The sequence below is a fragment of the Budorcas taxicolor genome, chromosome 12 (assembly GCF_023091745.1).
Source record: "Budorcas taxicolor isolate Tak-1 chromosome 12, Takin1.1, whole genome shotgun sequence".
Taxonomy (NCBI): Eukaryota; Metazoa; Chordata; class Mammalia; order Artiodactyla; family Bovidae; genus Budorcas; species Budorcas taxicolor.
In genome coordinates, this window is record NC_068921.1 from 52,726,442 (window position 1) to 52,749,623 (window position 23,182).

Sequence of the window (23,182 nt, forward strand, 5' to 3'; positions counted from 1 at the left end):
CCAAACTCCTAATTTATCTCTGCTCCCCACCACTGCTATCCTCTTTGGTTATCATAAGAATAGTTATTTTTATATACTTAAAATCTGTAAGTTTTACAAGAACTCAAAACCTTGATAGTTTTGTGGAAGTCAATCCTAATACACAAAACAATTCAAAATGGTAAGCTCTTAGTAAACTGGCTTTGCTAGTGGCTCAGCAGTAAAAAAAAAAAACTTGCCTGCAATGCAGGAGACATGAATTCAGTCCCTTGGTTGGGAAGATTCCCTGGAGAAGGGCATGGCAACTGACTCCAGTGTTCTTGCCTGGAGAATCCCATGGAAAGAGGAGCTTGGTGGGCTACAGTCTATAGGGCCACAAAGACTTGGACACAACTGAACAACTGCATACAGCATGGCAGAAGCTCTCAGTAAACTTTTGTTCTTTATGCAAAAGAGGTTTATAAAGTTTGCAGTGACTTGAGTATTTATCAGCTGAAATTATTTTGTGCTATTTAAAGTCAAGTTGCCACTCAGCCATAAAAAGGAATGGAACTGTGCCATTTGCAGAGACGTGAATGTCACACAGAGTGAAGAAAGAAAGAGAAAAGCAAATATTGTGTATTACTTATATGTGGAAACTAGAAAAATGATACAGATGTACCTATTTGCAGAGCAGAAATAGATACAGATGTAGAGAGCAAACAAGCGTATGGATATCAAGGAGTGAAGGGGAGGTGGGATGAATTGAGGGATCGACATATACACTCAGTTCCGTTCAGTCCAGTTGCTCAGTCGTGTCCGCCTCTTTGTGACCCCATGAACTTCAGCACGCCAGGCTTCCATGTCCATCACCAACTCCCAGAGCCTACTCAAACTCACGTCCATTGAGTCAGTGATGCCATCCAACCATCTCATCCTCTGTCGTCCCCTTCTCTTCCCACCTTCAATCATTCCAGTATCAGGATCTTTTCAAATAAGTTAGTCCTTTGCATCAGGTGGCCCAAATATTGGCGTTTTAGCTTCAACATCAGTCATTCCAATGAATACTCAGGGCTGGTTTTCTTTAGGATGGATCTGGTTGGAGATCTGGTTGGATCTCCTTGCAATCCAAGGGACTTTCAAGAGTCTTCTCCAACACCACAGTTCAAAAGCATCCATTCTTTGGCACTCAGCCTTCTTTATAGTCCAATTCTCACATCCATACATGACTACTAGAAAAACCGAAGCTTTGGCTAGAGGGGCCTTTGTTGGTAAAGTAATGTCTCTGCTTTTTAATATGCTGTCTAGGTTGGTCATAACTTTTCTTCCAAGGAGCAAGCGTCTTTTAATTTCATGGCTGCAGTCACCATCTGCAGGGATTTTGAAACCCCCTCAAAATAGCATCTGTCGCTGTTTCCATTGTTTCCTCATCTATTTGTCATGAGGTGATGGGGCCAGATGACATGATCTTAGTTTTCTGAATATTGAGCTTGAAGCCAACTTTTTCACTCTCCTCTTTCACTTTCATCAAGCGCCTCTTTAGTTCTTCACTTTCTGCCATAAGTGTGGTGTTATCTGTATATCTGAGGTTATTGATATTTCTCCCGGCAATCTTGATTCTAGCTTGTGCTTCACCCAGTCCAGCATTTCTCATGATGCACTCTGCATATATGTTAAATAAGCAGGGTGATGATACACAGCCTTGACATACTCCTTTTCCAATTGGGAACCAGTCTGTTGTTCCATATACACTACTATGTGTGAAACAGATGACTAATGAGAACAGTATAGCAGTGGAGAAGGAAATGGCAACCCACTCCAGTATTCTTGCTTGGAGTATCCCCTGGATGGAGGAGCCTGGTGGGCTACAGTCCATGGGGTTGCAAAGAGTTGGATATGACTGAGTGATTAAGCACCCTGACACTGTATAGCTCAGGGAACTGTCCTCCGTGCTCTGTGGCGACCTAAATGAGAAGGAAATCCAAAAAAGAGGGAAATATGTATATGCATAATGGATTCACTTTGCTCTTCAGTGGAAACTAACACACAATATAAAGCAACTATACCCTCATGAAAATTAATTAAAAAAAAGAAAAAGAAATTGGAGTCAGGTTGCCAAAGTTAAGTCAAACAGGACAATGGAAATCTAAATAAATCTGTTAAACTGAGACTTATTCTATTTTATGAATGTATTTACTCTGTATAGTAATTGGATATCCACAAATATATATGCAATCTGATTAGTATATTCAGATTTGTAGACTATCACCACTATCACTTTTAGAACCTTTTTATCAACTCAGAAAGAAACAACATGCCCATTAGCAGTCATGTATCATTTTCCCCCAGCCCTTAGCTCTGGACAACTACTAAGCTACTTTCTGTCTTTTTCAATTTCTGATTCTGGACATTTCATATAAATGGAATCATAAAATATGTGGTCCTTTGTGACTGACTGTTTTCACATGGCATGTTTTCAAAATTCACCAATGTTGTAACATGTCTCAGTATTTCTTTTTAATGCCAAATTTCACATATTCCATTATGTGAATAGACAGAATTTTATCTATTCATCAGCTGATGGGCTTTTGTGTTGTTTCCACTATCAGATTGTAATTCACCATTATGAACAATGCTGTGATCAGCATTCATATAAAAGTTTTGTATAGTTTTTTCATTTCTCTTGGTAGGGTATATACTTCAGTTCAGTTCATTTCAGTTCAGTTCAGTCACTCAGTCGTGTCTGATTCTTTGTGACCCAATGGACTGCAGCATGCCAGGCCTCCCTGTCCATCACCAATTCTTGGAATTTACCCAAACTCATGTCCATTGACTCAGTGATGCCATCCAAACATCTCATCCTCTGTCATCCCCTTCTCCTCCCGCCTTCAATCTTTCCCAGCATCAGGGTCTTTTCAAATGAGTCAGTTCTTCGCATCAGGTGGCCAAAGTATTGGAGTTTCAGCTTCAACATCAGTCCTTCCAATGAACATTCAGGACTGATTTCCTCTAGGATGGACTTAGGGAGGGTATATACTTAGGGAGTGGAATTATTGGATCCTATAGTAACTCCATTTGAGGAACTACCAGTTTTCTTAAATCAGCAGTACCATTTGATGTTCTCACATCAAATGTCTGTGTATAAAAGTTCTAGATAGCTACAGTTTCAAGGTAAACTTCCACTGCAGAAAACATTTTCTCAAGTGAAATTCCATTCGGAATTTTGTAAATTCCAACACAATATTCAGTTTATAGTTTATGAAGCTATTTAATTTAGAAATGAAACTGTAACCATTGATTCTAAGTTACAATTCAGCAATTTATTTCAGTGAAGGATTACTTAATAATAAAGCTATCCAGCAAAAAACACTGTGAGCCATAAGCTCTTTTTTATGAACATTATTCAAGGCGTTTAAGAGGAATACTTTGGTGGAGAGTTCTCCTTTGCAATGGTATCAGAATCACCAGCTGATCCAGGGACCACACTTTAATCAGTGCTCTTTTGGATAAAATGTCACATTGCCTCTAAGGCAGTGGTTCTCAACCTTGTCTTACATGTGAGACTCACTGGAGAGATTTAAAAGAATCCAAGTACTCAAGTCATGTGCCTGTTAAGTTGCCCCAGTTTTGTCTGACTCTTTGCAACACTATGGACTGTAGCCCACCAGGCTCCCCTCTGTCCATGGGATTCTCCAGGCAAGAATACTGGAGTAGGTTGCCATGCCCTCCTCCAGGGGAATCTTCCTGACCCAGGGACTGAACCCCAGTCTCTTATGTCTCCTGCATTGGCAGTCGAGTTCTTTACCACTGGCGCCACCTGGGAAGCCCTACACTAAACCAATTAAGTCAGAATATCTGATGTGGGGACCCAGTAACATTTTAAATTTAATTTTTTAATTGGTGGAAAATTGCTTTACAATGTTGTGTTGGTTTCTGTCGTACAACAAGGTGAGTCAGACATAATAATTATATATATATCTCTCCTCTCCCTCTTGAGCCTCCCTCCCCTCCCCCATCCCTCTCCTCTAGGTCGTCACGCAGCACCAGGAATTTACACAGCAACTTCCTACCAGCTATCTGTTTTACACATGATGGTGTATATACATCAATGCCACTTTCTCCATTCATCCCACCCTCACCTTTCCCCACTGTGTCCACAACTCTGTTCTCTACTAGGTTCATCAAGATCACTTTTCTAAATCCCCTATATATATTCCAATACTTGCTTTTCTCTTTCTGACTTCCTTCACTCTGTGTAACAGGTTCTAGTTTCATCTACCTCACTACAACTGATTCAAATCCATTCCATATATGTAATATTCCATCACATATATGTACCATATCTTTAACCATTCACCTGTCAACGGACATCTAGGTTGCTCCCATGTCCTGGCTATTGTAAATATTGGTGCAATGAACACTGGGTTACATATGTCTCTTAAAATTGTGGTTTTCTTAGGGTATATGCCAAGTACTGGAATTGTTGTGTCATATGGTAGATTTTCCCTAGTAATTTAAGGAATCTCCATATTGTTTTCCATAATGGCTGTATCAGTTTACATTCCCACTGAGAGTGCAGGAGGGTTCCCTTTTCTCCATAACTTCTCCAACATTGTTTTTTTTTGTAGATTTTTGGATGATGGTCATTCTGAATGGTGTGAGGTGATACCTCATTTTAGTTTTGATCTGTGTTTCCCTAATAATGAGAAATATTGAGCATCTTTTCTTGTGTTTATTTGAAATTTGTATGCCTTTGGAGAAATGTCCGTTTAGGTTTTCTGCCCACTTTTTGATTGGATTGTTTGTTTTTCTGATATTGAACTGTATGAGCTGCTTATATATTTTGGAGAGTAATCCTTTTTAAAAGCACTTTTAAAAGCACTACAGATTATTTAATTGGTTTCCAAAGAATTGTTTCTCTAACTATTTCTATGATTCTAAATAATTTTAAAAATTAGTGTTACCGCTTACTGGCATCAAGATAGAATTTCCTTAGTAAAATCTATCACCATCTTATGAAAGATAAAGAAAGGCTTGTCAACTATCACAGACCCTAAGACATAGTGATTATGTGGAAGTAGTATCCTGATTTGGATCTGAAATTGAGAGAGGAGATCATTGAAAAAAATGGTAAAATAGAAATAAGTCTGTAGTTTTGCTAATGACATTGTACCAACGGTAATTATTTAGTTTTGACAAATGGATCATGGTTGTGTGAGATGTTAAAATTAAGAGAAGCTGGGTGAAGAGTATACTGGAATTCTCTGAACTATCATTGCCATTATTCTATACCTTTAAAATGATCCAAAATAAAAGATTTCTTTTTTAAAAAGTGTATTATCCTCCCAGATTACAAGAGGAACAAATCCAAGAAAGAATTTGCTGTTCCACATTCCACATTTATTTACTAACATCTGGTTTTTATTGACGATTATAAAGTATTGTCATTAGTCTCACTGTAAACACAACCAGGAAATGCTACTTGTGTCAGTCTGCTCAGGCTGCCATGACAAAATACCACAGACCAGGCGTTAAAAGACAGAATTTATTTTCTCACTCTTTTGGAGACTAAAATTCTAGATCAAGATACTGTTGAAACAGGAGGAAGGGCACGGGGTAAAACCTTAAAAAGAATGACATGGCCATAGGACATGAAAAAACTGGTTAAAACCAACTAGGTCCAAGATGGCTGAAGATTCAACTCCCAGTAGACCTTGAGCCTCATTATATGCTCATTGTAATACATTCAGTTCAGTTCAGTTCAGTTGCTCAGTTGTGTCCGACTCTGCGACCCCATGAAACGCAGCACGCCAGGCCTCCCTGTCCATCACCAACTCCCAGAGTTTACTCAGACTCACGTCCGTCGAGTCAGTGATGCCATCCAGCCATCTCATCCTCTGTTGTCCCCTTCTCCTCCTGCCTCCAGTCCCTCCCAGCATCAGAGTCTTTTCCAATGAGTCAACTTTCACATGAGGAGGCCAAATACATTGGCATATGGTAAATGACACACCCACCAGCGTCATGACAGTTCTGAGGCCAGCCATAAAGGGTCAAAATGTGGGCAGTGGCCCAGTTCCTAGAAATCTCCACTCCTTCCCCCAAATAATTGAAGTAATCTTTCCACTCACTAGCCTCTGAAATTACCCAGCCTACAAAAACTAACCGTACCACATTTTGAGCCTCTCTCTTCTTTCCTTCTGAGATGGCCACACTCTGTCTGTGCTCTTCTCTAAAAAAATCTACTTCTTACCTATCTCTGAATTCTTTCACGATATAGCAAGAACATCAAATTCATGAGGACCAATGTCAGGATTGGTTTCTGATGAGAACTCTCTTCTTGGTTTGCATACGACTGTGTCTGACTATGTCCTCACATGGCCTTTCCTCTGTGTGTCCTCAGAGAGAGAGCAAGCTCTAGTCCTTATAAGCTTCCTCTTATAAGGACACCCTGTCCTATGGGATTAAAGCCCCACCCTTATGATTTCACCTAACCTTTATTTCCTTTTTATAGGCCCTGTCTCCACATCACACTGGGGTGTAGGGCTTCAATATAAGAATTTTTGGCAGGACACAATTCAATCCTTATCAGAACTGTTTGCAAAGTATTTCCCATTCCTACTACAGGTTTCACAAACTGGTAATGTGTGATTTTACCTTTCTGAGGCAGTACAAACACATTTCACACTCATTGACAACCGTTGTCCTTTCAAACTATTTGCTGAAATTGGGTTTTGTATTATTTATTATATGATATGAATATTTCCAAATAGTTCCTAGTTAGGTCTATTGTTCTGAAATGACATAAATGATCACATTTGAGAATCTTCTAATAATATTCATTCTACTTTCTCATTGCCAAGTGTCTTTTGAAACATCTGTCTTAAAACTAGAAGATGGTTTTCCACATGCCAGAGAGGATAATATGTGAACAATTGTTTTTCTCTTCTTTAAAAGCTACCTGGAAATGGAAGGAACAGGCCAGTCAAGAATGATAAATCGTGATTGAGATCTAAATTCTCTTGATTTTTATGTCTTGCCTCTGTCAGAGTTTTCTAACATGAGGAAAGAAAAAGAGCTAAAGCTTTCACTATGCCTGCATTAATTTTCCACTGTTTCATAGGAAAAAGCAAATATGCCTACACTTTGTTGAGCATAGTGACATTTTTAGATTAGCAGAAATCTAGGTCAAAGTTCTTTAGCAATCTTCAAAGTACTGCTTTTCTGTTAAAACGGAAACCGGAATTTCTCAAAGCAACCCCCAGATAATTTTCATTAAATAGATAAACTCCCAGATATGTTATACATGAAAAACTTTCAAAAATGGCATTGGTGCTGTGAGAATGTTACTGCAGCCAGGTTCATATGGTTCCTGCCCTTGGTTAAAAAAGTATTCTGTCCTACTGTTAGGTAATGTGACACGTGCCTATAGATTATTCATAATGGGAAGACAGTTGTGTCTATGGAAGAGTAAAATAGTACATGTATTCTGTCTCTGTTTATGTGCAGAAACCAGGCAAACAGAAACAGCTTTACTGTATGTTTAAAAAAAATGTTTGAGCAGAATCTTAATAAAACAAAAATCCTCTAAGTGGCCTTGATTTTAAGTGCCAAGTATTTGCATTTGCTTTCTCAGGCAAGATGGCCAGGTCACTGGATCTACTGAGAATTTAATCAGCCCATCCTCTAGAACAGCTGCCTATGCTTATGAAGCCAGGAAGATACTCAGGTACTGTGGTCAATTATAGAATAAATGACAGGACCATTCTCCTTCTGGCTTTTTTATATCCTGTCTTTTTTTTTTTTTAAAGTAAACATCCACATGCCACCTGATCCTTCCTTTGAAATACAGAAAATTTTTGAATTTTGCTGTTGTTTTTGTGCATTTTTTTGTGTTCCAATAAAAATTTCTAATTTTAAATTTATTTATTTTTAATTGAAGGGTAATGCTTTACTATATTGTGTTTGTTTCTGCCATGTATCAACATGAATCAGCCATAGGCACACATATGACCTCTCCCTCTTGAACCTCCCTCCCGTCTCCCTCCCCATCCCACCCCTCTAGGTTGTTACAGAGTCCCAGTTTAAGTTTCCTGAGTCATACAGCAAATTCCCTTTGGATATCTATTTTATATATGTTAGTCATATGTTTCCATGCGACTCTCTCCATTCATCCTACCCTCTCCTTCCTCCCCCCTTACCCATGTCCATAATAAGTCTGTTGTCTTTGCTTCCCTGCAAATAAGTTCATCAGTATCATCTTTCTAGATTCTATATATATGCATTAATATATGATATTTGTTTGAAATGCAGAAATTTTTAATTTTAACCAGTGGCTTTATAGGCTTGTACAAAGATGTTGAGTAAACATCTTGGTCATTGGTAAGCTGTCAGTTATGAATAAGTGTAGATGCGATTTTTCCTTAAAAGTCTGTAATTTTTTAAAAAACATGATTGTGACATTGAACTGACTTCCTTAGATAGATTTAAAGGTTTCACTGAATCAGGTGTTATCATGTTGGTTAATTAAGGTCCACTTTTTGCCTGAGATTTGTGGGAAAAGCAATGGTTTGGAAGTATGAATGAGACATTAGGGTAATAGACACTGAAACATAGTACACAAATATTCAAAGTAATCATTATGGTCTACAATAGACTTCCCGAGCGACCGATTTTCATAGTAGTATTCTGGAAATAGGCCAAGACAGTAGAAGTTAAGACAAAATGGGAAACATAAATAAATTTTTCAGAAATGGATTAATACCAATTTAACATTTATATTTCAAAGGTTATACTTTAGAAGGCATATGTGAGCATTATTTTTTCATTGGATTGGATAATTGCCTTGTTGATTTGATTATCCTATAAACAAACTTTAAACATAAAGTCAAATGGTTTGTATTGCAGCTCCAATGCTGAAACCAGGCATGCAGGATCAAAGGATACAGTTGTGTACACAAGGACGTACGTGGAGAATAGGTACTGGAAATTTATTTGAAGTATTTTATAATTTTGAAATAATCTGTGTTTAAGAAGAAATGTCATTTTTTAAGGTATGGTTATTTTTTTCAAATAACAGACCATTTAAAAGAGTACTGAGTTCTAGATATATATTAATAATTCTTTATAATCTTTCCATTATTATCAGTAGTAGTGTTAGTCTCTCAGTCGTGTCCAACTCTGCAACCCCATAGACTGTAGCCTACCAGGGTCCTCTATCCACAGGATTCTCCAGGCAAGAGTACTGGAGTGGGTCACCATTCCCTTCTCCAGAGGATCTTCCCAACTCAGGGATCAAACCCAGGTCTCCTGTGTTGCAGGCAGATTCTTTACCATCTGAGCTACAGGGAAGTCATATTTTTAAGTAGTTGTCAAATAATCATACAAAGTCATAGGACAAACTAAATAATATTTTAATATAACACATGTATACATCATAGGATAGTTATTTGAAAGTAGTCAAATAAACATACATGCCCATAACGAACCTAATAAAATCACACAAGTATTCCTGTGTTAATTTGGAGTCACACTTTAATTGTTTCTATTGTTCACCTCTAATCTGAAACAAGGGGTATAACTTTTTAGTAAATATGCTCAAGCCCAGAAACTCTGCTGCCTGATGTGATGGATGTCGAGGAAAATGTCCACCAAGATCAGGGATTCACAAGTTATTCAGTTTTTCAGGGTCTATAAAAAAGAATTAGCCTAATTGTGGATAGGGTAACAGTGGGGCATTTAAATATGGATGAACTATAGGTTGTATACGTGTTGATCATCACCCAGTTCAAAGAGACCAGAGAGCAGTGTACGGGGTGGGTGTGGAGCCGCCATAAATTCAAGGTGTGTCCGGATTTGAGCAGCCTTCCCCCTCAAAAGGATTTTTCAAACTCAAGAATAAATTTCCTTGTGAAATGCAACCTCAACCTTGATTTTCCTGCTTAATCCAATTCTCCCTAAAATCGACAGTGATTTAGAATCAAATCTGAGTTTGTCATTTACTGACCATGTGGCCTCAGCAAAGCCACTTGACTTCAATTTCCTGTCTCAATTCAAGTCTCAATTTTCTGACCCATAAAATGGGAATGTCTGTATACGTGTCATGCGTCAATATGCACAAACTCATTTAGCACTGTGGGCTCTGTGTTCCATAAAGCAGTTTCTCTTTCTGACTGCAAATGCCTGCAGGTTGTTTGGAGGGAGAGAGAAATTTCTCATTAAAAAATCCCAGGTGAGGCATGTGGAGTTACCCCTCACTGTATGAAATAATAGGAACACATTGCTTCTGGTCCTCATATGTTCCTAGGTAGCATACTTACCAGGGAGGCAATTACAGGCAGCCAGCCGGTTAGCGCAACACACTCTTCATTTGTCTCCAGGAGCGAATGACATTTACAAACTGGAGCGGAAAAGGAACAAAGAGGACTTTCGAAAGTTAAAATATTTTTTGCTTTATTCTAAAAAATTCTTGGATGTTTTCATGTAGAAATAAAAGCTTCCAAAGTTTCCCCTAAAAGTTCAAGAGTATTTCTCTATGTGAATGATGTCTGTCTATATTTGCTTGCAATGAGTATAGTCATACTTTGTGTATATTCTTTATGTTAGAACAACAGTTAGCTTTCTTTTAGTAAAAATAAAGGAGATGCAAGTACAAATTTCATGAAAAACAATAACTACTTTTCCTGCTTACACTTGTGCTTGCGCTCTCCTTGCCTCATTCTTTATTTAGGTGTATATGTCAACTTATGTCACCTTGGAGGTAACTTGCATATCAATACTTCTCCAGGTTAAAAAAAAAGGGTTAGTACATTGTCCTGACATATAACATCACAAAGAATAACAATAATGAGTGTGTGTGTGTGTGTGTGTGTGTGTGTGTGTGTACGCGCGCTTCCTTGCCTACATAGGGGTATTAATATACATCAATACTTCAACACTAGGGAAATAGCCCAGTTCTCACATGTCCGTATGTGCTTGTTTCTAGCAAATCACCAAAGGATGGATATCAGGAGACTGTCTCTGGAAAATACATACAAACTGTTTATTCGACTTCAGATAGGTGAGTATATTTGTACTTCCGTTCATACAAGTATATATATACCCATATCCACACATATATTAATAAACATATATATTCTTGGGCTTCCTTGGTGGCTCAGATGGTAAAGAATCTGCCTGTGCATGCAGGAAATCCAGGTTCGATCCCTGAGTCAGGAAGATCCCTTGGAGGAGGGCATGGTAACCCACTCCAGAATTTTTGCCTGGAGAAATCCATGGACTGAGGAGCCTGGTGGGTTACATATATATGTGTATATTTACTTTTATAAATAATATGTTTTTATTAGATATGTATACATGTACTCACTTATAATATATATTTAATATTTTTAGTGTATATATATACACTAAGGTATTACAAGTATATATATACTAAAGTATTATAAGTATATATATATACACTATATATATACTAAAGTATTACAAGTGTTTTATATATATACTAAAGTATTACAAGTATTTTATATATATATATATATATATATATATATATATATATATATATAGCGTTCTTATTGTCCATTGAACTTGAAGATGTCCCTCCTGAGAGTGACTGTTCTACTGCTGATTGTATGAGTGGAAGGAAGTACAACCACCTCTGCATCCAGGAGTTTGTTGCTTGGCTTCCTGGCTGTCATTCTCTGATTTTGATGTACTTCGTTCCAGTAGAGCTTTCTGTGTTTACAGCTAGCTCCCAGGCAAGTGTCTCTGCTGTGATCCCTGGGGTCCCCATTGCCCCCACATTATTAGCCTCTAGGCTTCACTGCATCCCTAGATCGTGTCCTCAGCCCTCTCTCCTTGTGGTCTTCTAGAGCCAGCTCACCTTACAAACAGCTGCGTGGATGCACTGCTACGACCCACTCCGAGCATGGGCTCAGTGCCCAGGAGGGAGGGTTAGAGTGAGCATCAATTTAATGCCGGTGAACTGACCCCAGAATTCTGCTCTTGATTACTCTCTTTCAGCATGTAATGCTCAGTGGGGCAAATGGGTGACACTCATGTGGCACGAGTCTGCAGACTTCCAGCAGAGAAAAAGAAAATAAATGATTCATGTTGCAACCCAAACACTGGAAACCAGCTGTAATGCAAATGTCCGATATTCTGTTGACGGTGTTTCTCTATCGCTGGTGCTGAAATAAGGCTCACTGAGGGTCAGGACATATTTTTATGCACAGCCTCAGCTTGGAACACAGTCCTTGGCACCTCATGGATACTCAATAAATGACTCCAGGAAAAAAACAAAACAAAACACCTATGTCCCATTTGCTGAGGGAAACACAGATGAACCAGGCATCAAAATTATATCCTCTTTTGGTCACTTTTGTGAGATCTTGTATTACCAAGGGTCTCATGAGTGTCTTGCCTTTAAGTCGTAGCTCTTTGATGTGACTACGTGAGCACCACAAATACTGTCTAGATAAGCAAAAAAAAAAAAAAAAAAAAGCAGAACTAGATTTTTCAAAATACTCTGAAAAGATCTTTGACTAACAGTATGACCTTAGTAAGAGCATCAGCAACTTCAGAGTTTGGTGGGCTCATATTTTAACGGTTAGCTTAAGTGAAGGAAAACATTCTTCACTAAAGTATTGCTCTTCATATGAAGAATTTCACTCCTGTTCCCCAAGTGGTCCTTGAAATTTTTTCAGTCACCAGAGCAAAAGTCAATTCTCTGTTGACAGTCAGGTAACATTTTCTGTTGATTATTGTGAGAAATTAGCTGTTTCCCCACACTTCTTATCTAATCATGTCAATCCCATTTAAAGTCAAGTCATTAATGCAGTTGGAGAAAGCAATGGCAACCCACTCCAGTTCTCTTGCCGGGAGAATTCCATGACAGAGGAGCCTGGTAGGCAGCAGTCCATGGGGTCGCTAAGAGTCAGACACGACTGAGCGCCTTCACTTTCCCTTTTCACTTTCATGCATTGGAGAAGGAAATGGCAACCCACTCCAGTGTTCTTTCCTGGAAAATCTCAGGGACAGGAAAGCCTGGTGGGCTGCCGTCTATGGGGTCGCAGAGAGTCGGACACGACTGAAGCAGTAGCAGCAGCAGCATTAATGCAGTCATAAAAAAAGAACAAAATAATGCCATCTGCAGCAACATGGATGGACCTATAGATTATCAACTGAGTGAACTAAGTCAGAGACAGACAAATATATGGTGTCTGTCATATGGGGAATCAGAAAGGGTACAAATGAACTTATTCACAAAATAGAGATAGAGTCACAGATGTAGAAAACAAATTCATAGTTACCAAGGGATGGGGGAGGGAAGGGATAAATTGGGAGGCTGGGACTGACATATATATACTACTATATATATAATAAGAGATTCCCAGGTGGCTCAGTGATAAAAATATCTGCCTGCCTATGCAAGAGATACAGGAGACATGGGTTTGATCTCTGAGTCAAACAGATCTCCTGGAGAAGGAAATGGCAACCCACTTCAGTATTCTTGTGTGAAAAATCCCATGGACAGATGAGCCTGGTGGGCTACAGTCCATGGGGTCACAAAGAGTCAGATACAACTGAGTGACTGAGCATGCACACACATTAAATTATTAGGGTATGAAAATTTATGACTGAGAGACCCAGTACTAGGGCAAACACTAAATTTAGTATGTTTTCTTCCTAATTGTACCCAAGAACTAAACATTGCTTCAGTTTATGATCACAATTTAAATTCTTAATAAATTAGAGTTTTAAGTCGTTATTTGTACTTTTGTCACTTTAAGTGGTTTCAAATCATTTTCTGCATATTAAGCTTATAATAATGATTGTATTGGAAAACGCATTAAAAGTGCTGTGGTCTAAGCTCACACACACAGTAAATTGGCCAGTGCTGCTTTATTGAATAAAGAGCAAATCCTCTGCACAGGATTTATGGGCCTTCAGCACCTTGTCCTGCTGAATAGGGACTAAAGTTCAACCACTCCAGCCACCCTCATTGTGTCTCACCTTGGCACGTTCTGTTCACTCTGCTTAGAACCCTTCCATCATGCCCCTCCCCACCTCACCTTGAGAGCTCCTTCACCTTCAAGCTTTAACTCACCTGGCATTTATGCTGACAAGCCTTTCCTACTTCACCCCAGAGATTAGCTGTTCATCTGGCTGTGCTCTCCTAACTCTTCACATGTCCGTAATACATGGTGATCATCCAGCCACCTGGCTACCCTAGTGGAAAGCAACTTCTCCCTGAAGGAGACCTTCTCGCTCTTCTTTATATTCCCAGCTCCTCTCTCAGTGTCTCTGGAATGCAAGGATGCCAGAGAGTGCCTGCTTTCTACTCTTGAAGAGTTTACAGTCTAAATGGGAAATTTAAGCGTGTGTGTACATATGTATGGGCTTCCCAGTGACTCAGTTGGTAAGGAATCTGCCTGCAGTGTGGGAGACCAGGGTTCAATTCCTGCCTCAGGAAGCTCCCCGGAGAAGGGAATGGCTACCCACTCCAGGATTCTTGTCTGGAGAATTCCGTGGAGAGAGGAGCCTCTCTTACCCCCTCTTCCCATCCTCTTTCCCTCCTCTGTGCTTTGAGTCCTGGTCCTGATGATAGGATTGATCATGGTTTCTGGGCATAACCAGTTTCTTATCATCTAGTGAGCCCAGTCAACGGGCAGGCCCAGAGGCAGCCTAGGGCTCTGTGGCCACTCTGCTTTCATTCACATCCTGCCTCTGCCCCTCACTGGCTGCATGACTTACCCTTCTATGCCTCAGCTTCCTCTTGTGTACAATAATGATAAAAATAAGAGTAACCTGCTTCTCAGAGCTGTTATGAAGAATAGACAGGTTTATATATGCAAAGTGCATGGAAAATGTGCTGCACAGGTTAAGCATATTAGCACTATAAGTATTAGCTATTTTATTTCACTACCCCAGTACTTTGGAAATTTTAGGCTTTTATGCTAACACCCTGAGACTAGTAAACTCTGCCCAAGGTGCTATTTAAGACTATCTAAGACCTTCCAAAAGGATAAGAATCACATAGTTATTGACCCTTTATTAAGGCTCTAATGTGACTTGAGGGCTTTAGAGCTTGCTTATCATTTATTTACTATTGAACATTATTTTTCCAAAGTAAATAGCAAAGAATTTTTGTCACTAAAGTCACCCTAATATTCTGAGTCTTGCAATGACACCAAGAGAATCAGCAAGGGAGAATTTGGTGATTCTCGACTCTGTAGTCCAGGGTATCCATCATTTGTGAATTTACCAACATGTTCTTGAATGGATTTCTATTTTTGTACTACTGAATGTTTGAGAGTTAAATTTTTATATTAATCTTCAACATAATTTTTCTATGATATATGTACATTAATAATTTAAAACCCTCTTCTAGCTTCAAGGGGGTACTTATGACCTAGTTCAATTAGGAAACTGTGAACATCTTTAACCTGCTCAGATGCACTTTTGATTGCTAATGAATTAATAATTTGAAACTGTCTTTTATGTTAATTCTTTGATATCATTCTGAAATAACTAGAAGAATCCAGTCTATTACTAGGATAAGTAAGTCCTCAACTTTCCATGATTTTTACACAGTTTACTGAAGTATCAATAAAATTAACATGTTATTGCCATATGACTTTATGGGGAATACATCTGTCTTTTTCATGATGACAAATTTATTTTTAACTGCTTACATCTCTATAGGTCTGTCATTGAGAGAGACATGTGCACTTACTGTCGAAAACCCTTGGGCACAGAAACCAAGATGATTTTAGATGAATTACAAATTTGCTGCCATTCGACTTGCTTCAAGGTATGGCTATGTTTCTTGCATTTAATCCTCATACAAAATTGCAAAATGACTAGAATAAAAATAATTATCTAGTGGAATATATGAGATGAAGTTAAAACTTTCAGAAACACTGTCATACACATTAATAATGCACTGTTAAAATATTTTTTTGACTTCTCAGCCTGAAACTCCAAGGTTTATAATTACTCTCTTGACTTTAGGCTTAGAGTTGATTACTGACACGTTGATAACTCTTATTCTACATATTTAAATCTATAAAAAGATAAACACTTGTTCTCTTTAGAAAAGTTTTTGCAGCATTTTCATAAATCATGCTGCTGCTGCTGCTGCTGCTGCTAAGTCGCTTCAGTCGTGTCTGACTCTGTGCGACTCCAGAGACAGCAGCCCACCAGGCTCCTCCGTCCATGGGAGTTTCCAGGCAAGAGTACTGGAGTGGGGTGCCATTGCCTTCTCCACATGGCATTAAATATATAATGAAATCCAAAAAGGAAAAGAAATTTTTGAGAAGAAAATTACTGGCTTCTTACATCATAAAATTAAGATCGATGGGCTTAACAATAGTTAAAACTCAGTCTGCCTTTGAGAGCATGATTAATTATAATTAAATATGGCTTAGTAGAATGAGCCAGAGAAGGCAATGGCACCCCACTCCAGTACTCTTGCCTGGAAAATCCCACGGACGGAGGAGCCTGGTAGGCTGCAGTCCATGGGTCACTGAGTCAGACACGACTGAGCGACTTCACTTTCACTTTTCACTTGCATGCATTGGAGAATGAAATGGCAACCCACTCCAGTGTTCTTGCCTGGAGAATCCCAGGGACGGGGGAGCCTGGTGGGCTGCCGTCTCTGGGGTCGCACAGAGTTGGACACAACTGAAGAGACTTAGCAGCAGCAGCAGCAGCAGCGGTAGTGGAATAAGCTTCCCTGGTGGCTCAGCTGTTAAAGAATCCGCCCGCAATGCAGCAGACCTGGGTTCGATCCCTGGATTTGGAAGATCGTCTGAAGACGGGAAAAGCTACCCACTCCAGTATTCCGGTCTGGAGAATTCTGTGGATTGTATAGTCCGTGGGATTGCAAAGAATCAGACATGACTGAGTGACTTTCACTTCCTTCTCCTCCTTCATAAAATTCTTTTGGGATTCCCTCGTAGCTCAGACGGTAAAGCATCTGCCTACAATGCGGGAGACTGGGGTTCGATCCCTGGGTCAGGAAGATCCCCTGGAGAAGGAAATGGCAACCCACTCCAGTACTCTTGCCTGGAAAATCCCATGGACAGAGGAGCCTGGTAGGCTACAGTCCATAGGGTTGCAAAGAGTCGGACACGGCTGAGCAACTTGTCAATGTCAGTGTCTTGGTAGAATAATAATAATAATGCTAAAGTGTACATAGTAGAATGCTTCACAATTTGTGCCTTCATATGCCATTTCTTTTAATTTTCACAAAGTATTAAGTAGGTCAACAATATAGTGTTTGGCATAACTAGGTGAGCACTTAACTAGGAACCTGAAGACCTGAGTTTGAGTTCTAACTGACACTAATTGTGGCCGTGTGTCTTTGGACAATCACCTAAATTAGCTTAGCCTAAGTTTCTTCATCTGTAAAATGACATAGCTGATCAGACCAGTGGTTTTCAAGCCAGGATGAACATTATAATCATTTGGGGAGATGATGAGAAAAATAAAATGCTTGGGACCAGCCCCAATTACATCATGAATCTTAGAGATGATTTCTGGGCATTGGTGTTTTTAAAGTGTTCTTAGATAGATCTAAGACTTCTTACATAGATCTTAGACTTCCCTGGAAACTCAGACGGTAAAGCGTCTGTTTACAATGCGGGAGACCTGGGTTCGATCCCTAGGTCGGGAAGATCCCCTGGAGAAGGAAATGGCAATCCACTCCAGTACTATTGCCTGGAAAATCCCATGGACAGAGGAGCCTGGTAGGCTATAGACCATGGGGTCGCAAAGAGTCCGATACCACTGAGCGCCTTCACTTTCACTTTAGATAGATCTGACAGGCAGCCAGTTTGAGAACCACAGCCTGAATCTGTGGGTCCTTTCTAGTGCTGATAGATTCTATGATTGATGAAAATTATCTGATTCAGTCAGGTAGATGTAATACTAGGCTGGCCAAAAAAGTCTGTTTGGGTTTTCCAATAAGATGTTATGAACTTTTTGGCCAGCCCAATACTTTGACACTTGATTGCTTCTCTTGCAATTAGCTTCAGGCAATGACACAAAGTAATAACAAATTCAATGCCTCATTTTGAGGCAACAAAATCCAAATTTAGGCCATCATATATAGAATTCTATATAAAGTAAGACATGAAAATTTCATAATTATTTCATTATAAGGCAGTAAAATTTCCTTGAAGTTATTAAAATTTATTCAGTGGAACAAAAATTAGTCTAAGGCTCTGTATTTTAAATTATCATGCACAAAACTTTTTAAGGAAGAAAATTCTCCTGATTATTGCCTTTGGTCAATAGGAATAATTTCCATTTTGTTATATTTTAGATGATTTATTTCCATTGTCATTTTAATCATAAAATACTATTGAGAATAAAAATACCCCTACACTCCTAAGAAAAGACAGATTACTCTATAGCCATAATTATAGAGAATTACCTGAACTGGCTTAAACATGTCTAACTGACCTATGACAATTTGCGTCGATGAACTTGAAAGCCAGCCAGTTGGCAGTAGACTTGCTCCGGTGAGCACAGGTTTAAGGTAGATGTCAAACCTTTTTTGCCTCTTTAACCAGCATAACTTGAAACAAATTTCCCCCTAAATTGTGTCTGGAGTCAGAAGTTTGTTTTGCTCAATGACACTATATCAGGACAGCATAGCTCTCCATTAGTAAGCAAACAATAAATACACTTAGTGTTCTTATTTGCAATATCCAACAGTGATCTTGTCTTTGGCATGACCAATTTTTGAAAATATTTATCTACTCTATTGTGAGTTAGGTAGAAACTTCAGTAGTAGGTATGCCCTGAAATGCACACCTCCATAGCAGAGGGATTTATGAGAGAATTTGTTTAGAAAGTTTGGTGTGTGGATCAGACAAGTATACTCTTACTTTCTCTCATGGTTCTCTTCATCAGAGTGTTGCTATAAAGGATGATACAAAATACAGTAAAAGGTTCTTTTTTTAATCCTGTTCACCAAGAATCTAAACTTCGTATCTAATGTAAACTTTATATATACCTTTCCTTTAGTGTGAAATATGCAAACAACCTTTGGAAAACCTACAAGCAGGTGACAGTATTTGGATTTATAGACAGACAATACATTGTGAATCTTGCTACTCTAAAGTTGTAGGTAAGTGTTGAGCTCTGTGAGAAACTATCACTAACATTAATGAGCTTTAGATACTGTTGAAATATTTCAAGAATGGAAAGTATTTTATTAATTACATTAAAAATTCAGCTGCAGATACAATGGTAGCATTTCATTTATGGTATAAAATAAGTCAAAATTTATGTTTTCTTCTTTCTTAGATACAAATAAGTGTAGGTCATTTATTGTAGGAAATTTTCCATTTTTTGCAAACAAAAATATATCTTCTCTGCTCAGATCATTGTTAGAATTAAAGTGCATTTCTGTGAATGACCTTTTACATTTGCACTGGAATATACTTTTATAATTTAATTTGGTTATTAAACTAAACACCTTTTAATGTTAATTTTAAATGGAAACTTTAAAGTTAATGGTGTATAAAGGGAAAGTTTCCTGCTGGTGGCTAATGGAAAAGGAACATCTGCGGTTGTTACATGGGATCCAAAATATGGAATTTAATGACAAATGTGTGATATTAATGAGGTGCTTGGAGGCTACATCTGGAAAATGCTCTGAAAAATATTCAGAAACCCACGTTCCATCAGGCTGCAGAATCGATGACAAGAACAAAGCTAATTATATTCATACTTGGCTTTCTATTTTCTCATATTCCAGCCATTCTCATATTCCTTTTTCTTCCTCATTGAACAGCCTTATCAGGATCCAGTGTTACATCAGGGGGCCTTGATATGCATGGTGGCAGCTCTAAAACTTTCAGTCCCAAGAGTCCATGGAATGGTTTAGGAGATGTGGTTACCAAAACACTCAGATGTCTTTGTGTCTTCCTCCCTGTCTGTGTGTACTTTTATAGTACATGTAAGTTATCAAGACATGACTCTCAAGCATGTCATAAATATGAATACAGGGCATCAGTGCTTCATATTCACAGTATGACCAAAAGCCTTGCCACAGTGATGACTTCAGTAGGTGGTAAAAGTACATTGCTTAGTCCACCCTCACCCTCACTGATGAATAATTATTTTTAAAACTTTAGTTATAAGCTTATTTTTGTACTGAATTTGTATATATAACTTATTTTCTTTACATTTTTCAGCCAAGTGGATTCAGTAATTCTGGCACATGAAAATCAAGAGGAAAGTATTCACTGAAGAATTAAAATTTTTATTATAAGAACATGTAATCTAAAAAAGCTTTTACACCAATGACTGACTCTTTGTATAACAATTCTGCTATTGCATAAATAATATAATTGCTTATACTAAGGTCACATACATAAAGGGAACCATCTGGTATCTGGTTAGATTTAGAGACAAAAAATTCAAGTGGTCTAGCTACCAACATCAAAGGAAGGATGTTTCTGATGGCAGTGAGCATTGTCAGCCTTGACCAGGTCTATCTCTGCTCAGTATTAGGCTGTGCATCACAATTTCCATTAGAGACCAAGATTCCCAATTTCTCATCTTTGTTTCCCTAGGGATTTGGATCTACAGATGTTACTGACATCTTGACAAAACTGTCAAGGAAGCAAGATATGTACATTTCTTATGTGCAGAAGAAATGTTGACAGAAATTTTGGCAGAAAGATAAAGTCTGGCAGAAAGATGTTAGTGTATAAAGGTGTATGGACCTCAGAAAATCACTTAAACTATTCAGATTTTGGTGCTATTATCTGTAACATGAGGGGAAATGGACAAAATGATTTCTGAGGTGAGGTCACTTTCTGCTCCAAAACTCTCAGATTATAAAGCAAGTTTTGTTTGATCTTTAGAATCATACCTGAATCTGTGTTTGTTAAGCATGTGGAACTAGATAGGATATCTAAACAATTTAATGTTGCTGTCATCCTTTAGTTTATTACAGATGTAAGTTTTATAGAACATGTTTTATAAATACAAACACATGCATTTATTGGCAATGGGTAAAAATCACATGGCATGTATAGTTTACATATTATAATTTGTTACGCTTTCTTTTCAAAATTTGGGTTTGTAAATGATCTATGAGAAATAATGGTAATGGACTACAAAGACATGTTCTTTAGCATGCTATACCTATTCCTACTACATAGCACTTTATATTTACAGATGGCTTATAAAAATAAAACGAACTGTCAGTTACACAGAATCTTCTTGTGCGTCATCTATAAATAGTACTCGACATTGATAGTGTCAATTATAGTGATCATAATTTATTGTATTCTGTGCTATGCTACTTAATTTTTTGTCTGCTCAAGCCATAACATTGGTTTTTAAAGAGCTTTTTCTTAAGGAATTGAAAAGTCAGTAATCTTGTATGAAATTATTATTATTAAAATTGAGACATCACACTTATAAATTATTTTATATGCATATAGGAACTGCTTCTCTAAGGAAAGCATATGGAACATTGAGAGAGGGTGAGATTCTAAGGGAGTTTAAGGCAGTTATAAAAAAACTGACAAACTAAGGAGACCAAAAAGATAATCATGTTATTTTCTAAGTGTTGCTAAATGTAAAGAATGATTCTTTCATATAATGATTTCAAGCATCTGTTCCTGTTAGACACTGGTCTACAAAGTGTTAAACACTAAATACTTAACAAAACACAGCAATGTGTAATCATTGTCCTATGGAGAGGAAGCCAGAAAAAACAATTAATAATAATTCGATATTCATTAATTCATGCTGGATGAGAAGTGGTGGTAATTGAGCCATATGTTTTATTGTTCTCTTATTACATGCTATCAGAATGGATCAAAAGAAATAATTTTCTTAGAGTTGAAATTCGTGGCAGGAAAGGATGAGTAGAATAGTAGCCCTCTCTTTTATAGAAAGTGTATTAACATCTCAATGCCTTTGTAGTAATTAAAAATCATTTGAATACCATTTTTAAAGGACTCTACTGTTGAATGCTTCACTTCAAAAAAAGAAAAAAACCTAAAAGGGGCATGATTCTCACTCTTCTGTAGCTGTTTAATGGACCCTTTCTTCTACAATAATGTATTAAATTAAACCAAAAGCTGTTGTAAAAATAGAGTAGATACAGAGTGAAGTGAAAAGGGCTGCTGATTTTACCAAGTCCGCTCCATTATGTCTGGGATTATTTGCACCATAGGAATGACAGATTTCTGAAACAATTTGTAAGATCTCATTTTTATTTGTAGCGAATTATGTTATGATTGGCATATTTTTCCTGGACACAAGCGCCTACATCTCAGAATACCAGGCCCTGGATTCTATTACTAATTAAAAGATGTCTCTAAAAAATAATTAATTGCTCTGCTATGAGAACATTCTTCAAAAAACAAAATAAAATTTATCTAGTAATCTTGGAGATAGAATCTGTTAAAATCTTTTTTTTTCTTTTACTAAGGCCAAGAAATAAAAATTTATTCAAGAAGTAATCCGTGCATGCCTAATTATTTGATTGCAATCACTCCTATAATTAGATATGAGTGATGAGATGGTCCAGTTCTCACAACTGGGGCACTCTCTGACTTGTTTACTATGATAGAAAATCATGAGCATTTGGAACATTTTCCAGCTCAACTTGATTCAGAGCGCTACCAAAACAAGTGACTGTTTGGTCTACATTGAGGCAAACTAACAATGTTAATGTTATTTTTTGTTGTTGTGATATGTATTTTTTGTTGTTGTGTATACTGAATATACTGGTTATTTGGTATAATGTAAATAAATTATTTTTAGTATTCTACCTATTTCATAGCATTCAACAGTTCCCAGAGACGCTTATTCAGTCGCTAAGTCATGTCTGACTCTTTGCAACCCCATAGACTGCAGCACACCAGGCTTCCTTGTCCATCACCAACTCCCAGAACTTGTTCAAGCTCATGTCCACTGAGTCAGTGATGCCAGCCAACCATCTTATCCCCTGTCACCCCCTTCTTCTCCTGCCCTCAAGATTTCCCAGCATCAGAGTCTTTTCTAATGAGTTGGCTCTTCGCATCAGGTGGCCGAAGTACTGGAGCTTCAGCTTCAGCATCAGTCCTTCCAGTGAATATTCAAGGTTTCCTTTAGAATTGATTGGCTTGATCTCCTTGCTGACCAAGGGATTCTCAAGAGTCTTTTCCAGCACCTCAGTACTAAAGAATCCCTTCTTTGGCACTCA

At 38.0% G+C, this 23,182-nt stretch overlaps 1 protein-coding gene across 1 annotated transcript in view; it reads left to right on the forward strand.

The window, feature by feature from the left end:
• SCEL (sciellin) overlaps positions 1 to 22,303 on the forward strand; it is a 111,539-nt gene extending 89,236 nt beyond the window's left edge. The window contains exons 28-33 of the mRNA XM_052650034.1: positions 7,592 to 7,684; positions 8,863 to 8,934; positions 10,940 to 11,014; positions 15,661 to 15,769; positions 18,994 to 19,096; positions 22,218 to 22,303. Of these exons, the coding sequence (XP_052505994.1) occupies positions 7,592 to 7,684; positions 8,863 to 8,934; positions 10,940 to 11,014; positions 15,661 to 15,769; positions 18,994 to 19,096; positions 22,218 to 22,303 (538 nt within the window). The remainder of the gene's footprint in view (positions 1 to 7,591; positions 7,685 to 8,862; positions 8,935 to 10,939; positions 11,015 to 15,660; positions 15,770 to 18,993; positions 19,097 to 22,217) is intronic.
• Positions 22,304 to 23,182: the final 879 nt, after the last annotated feature.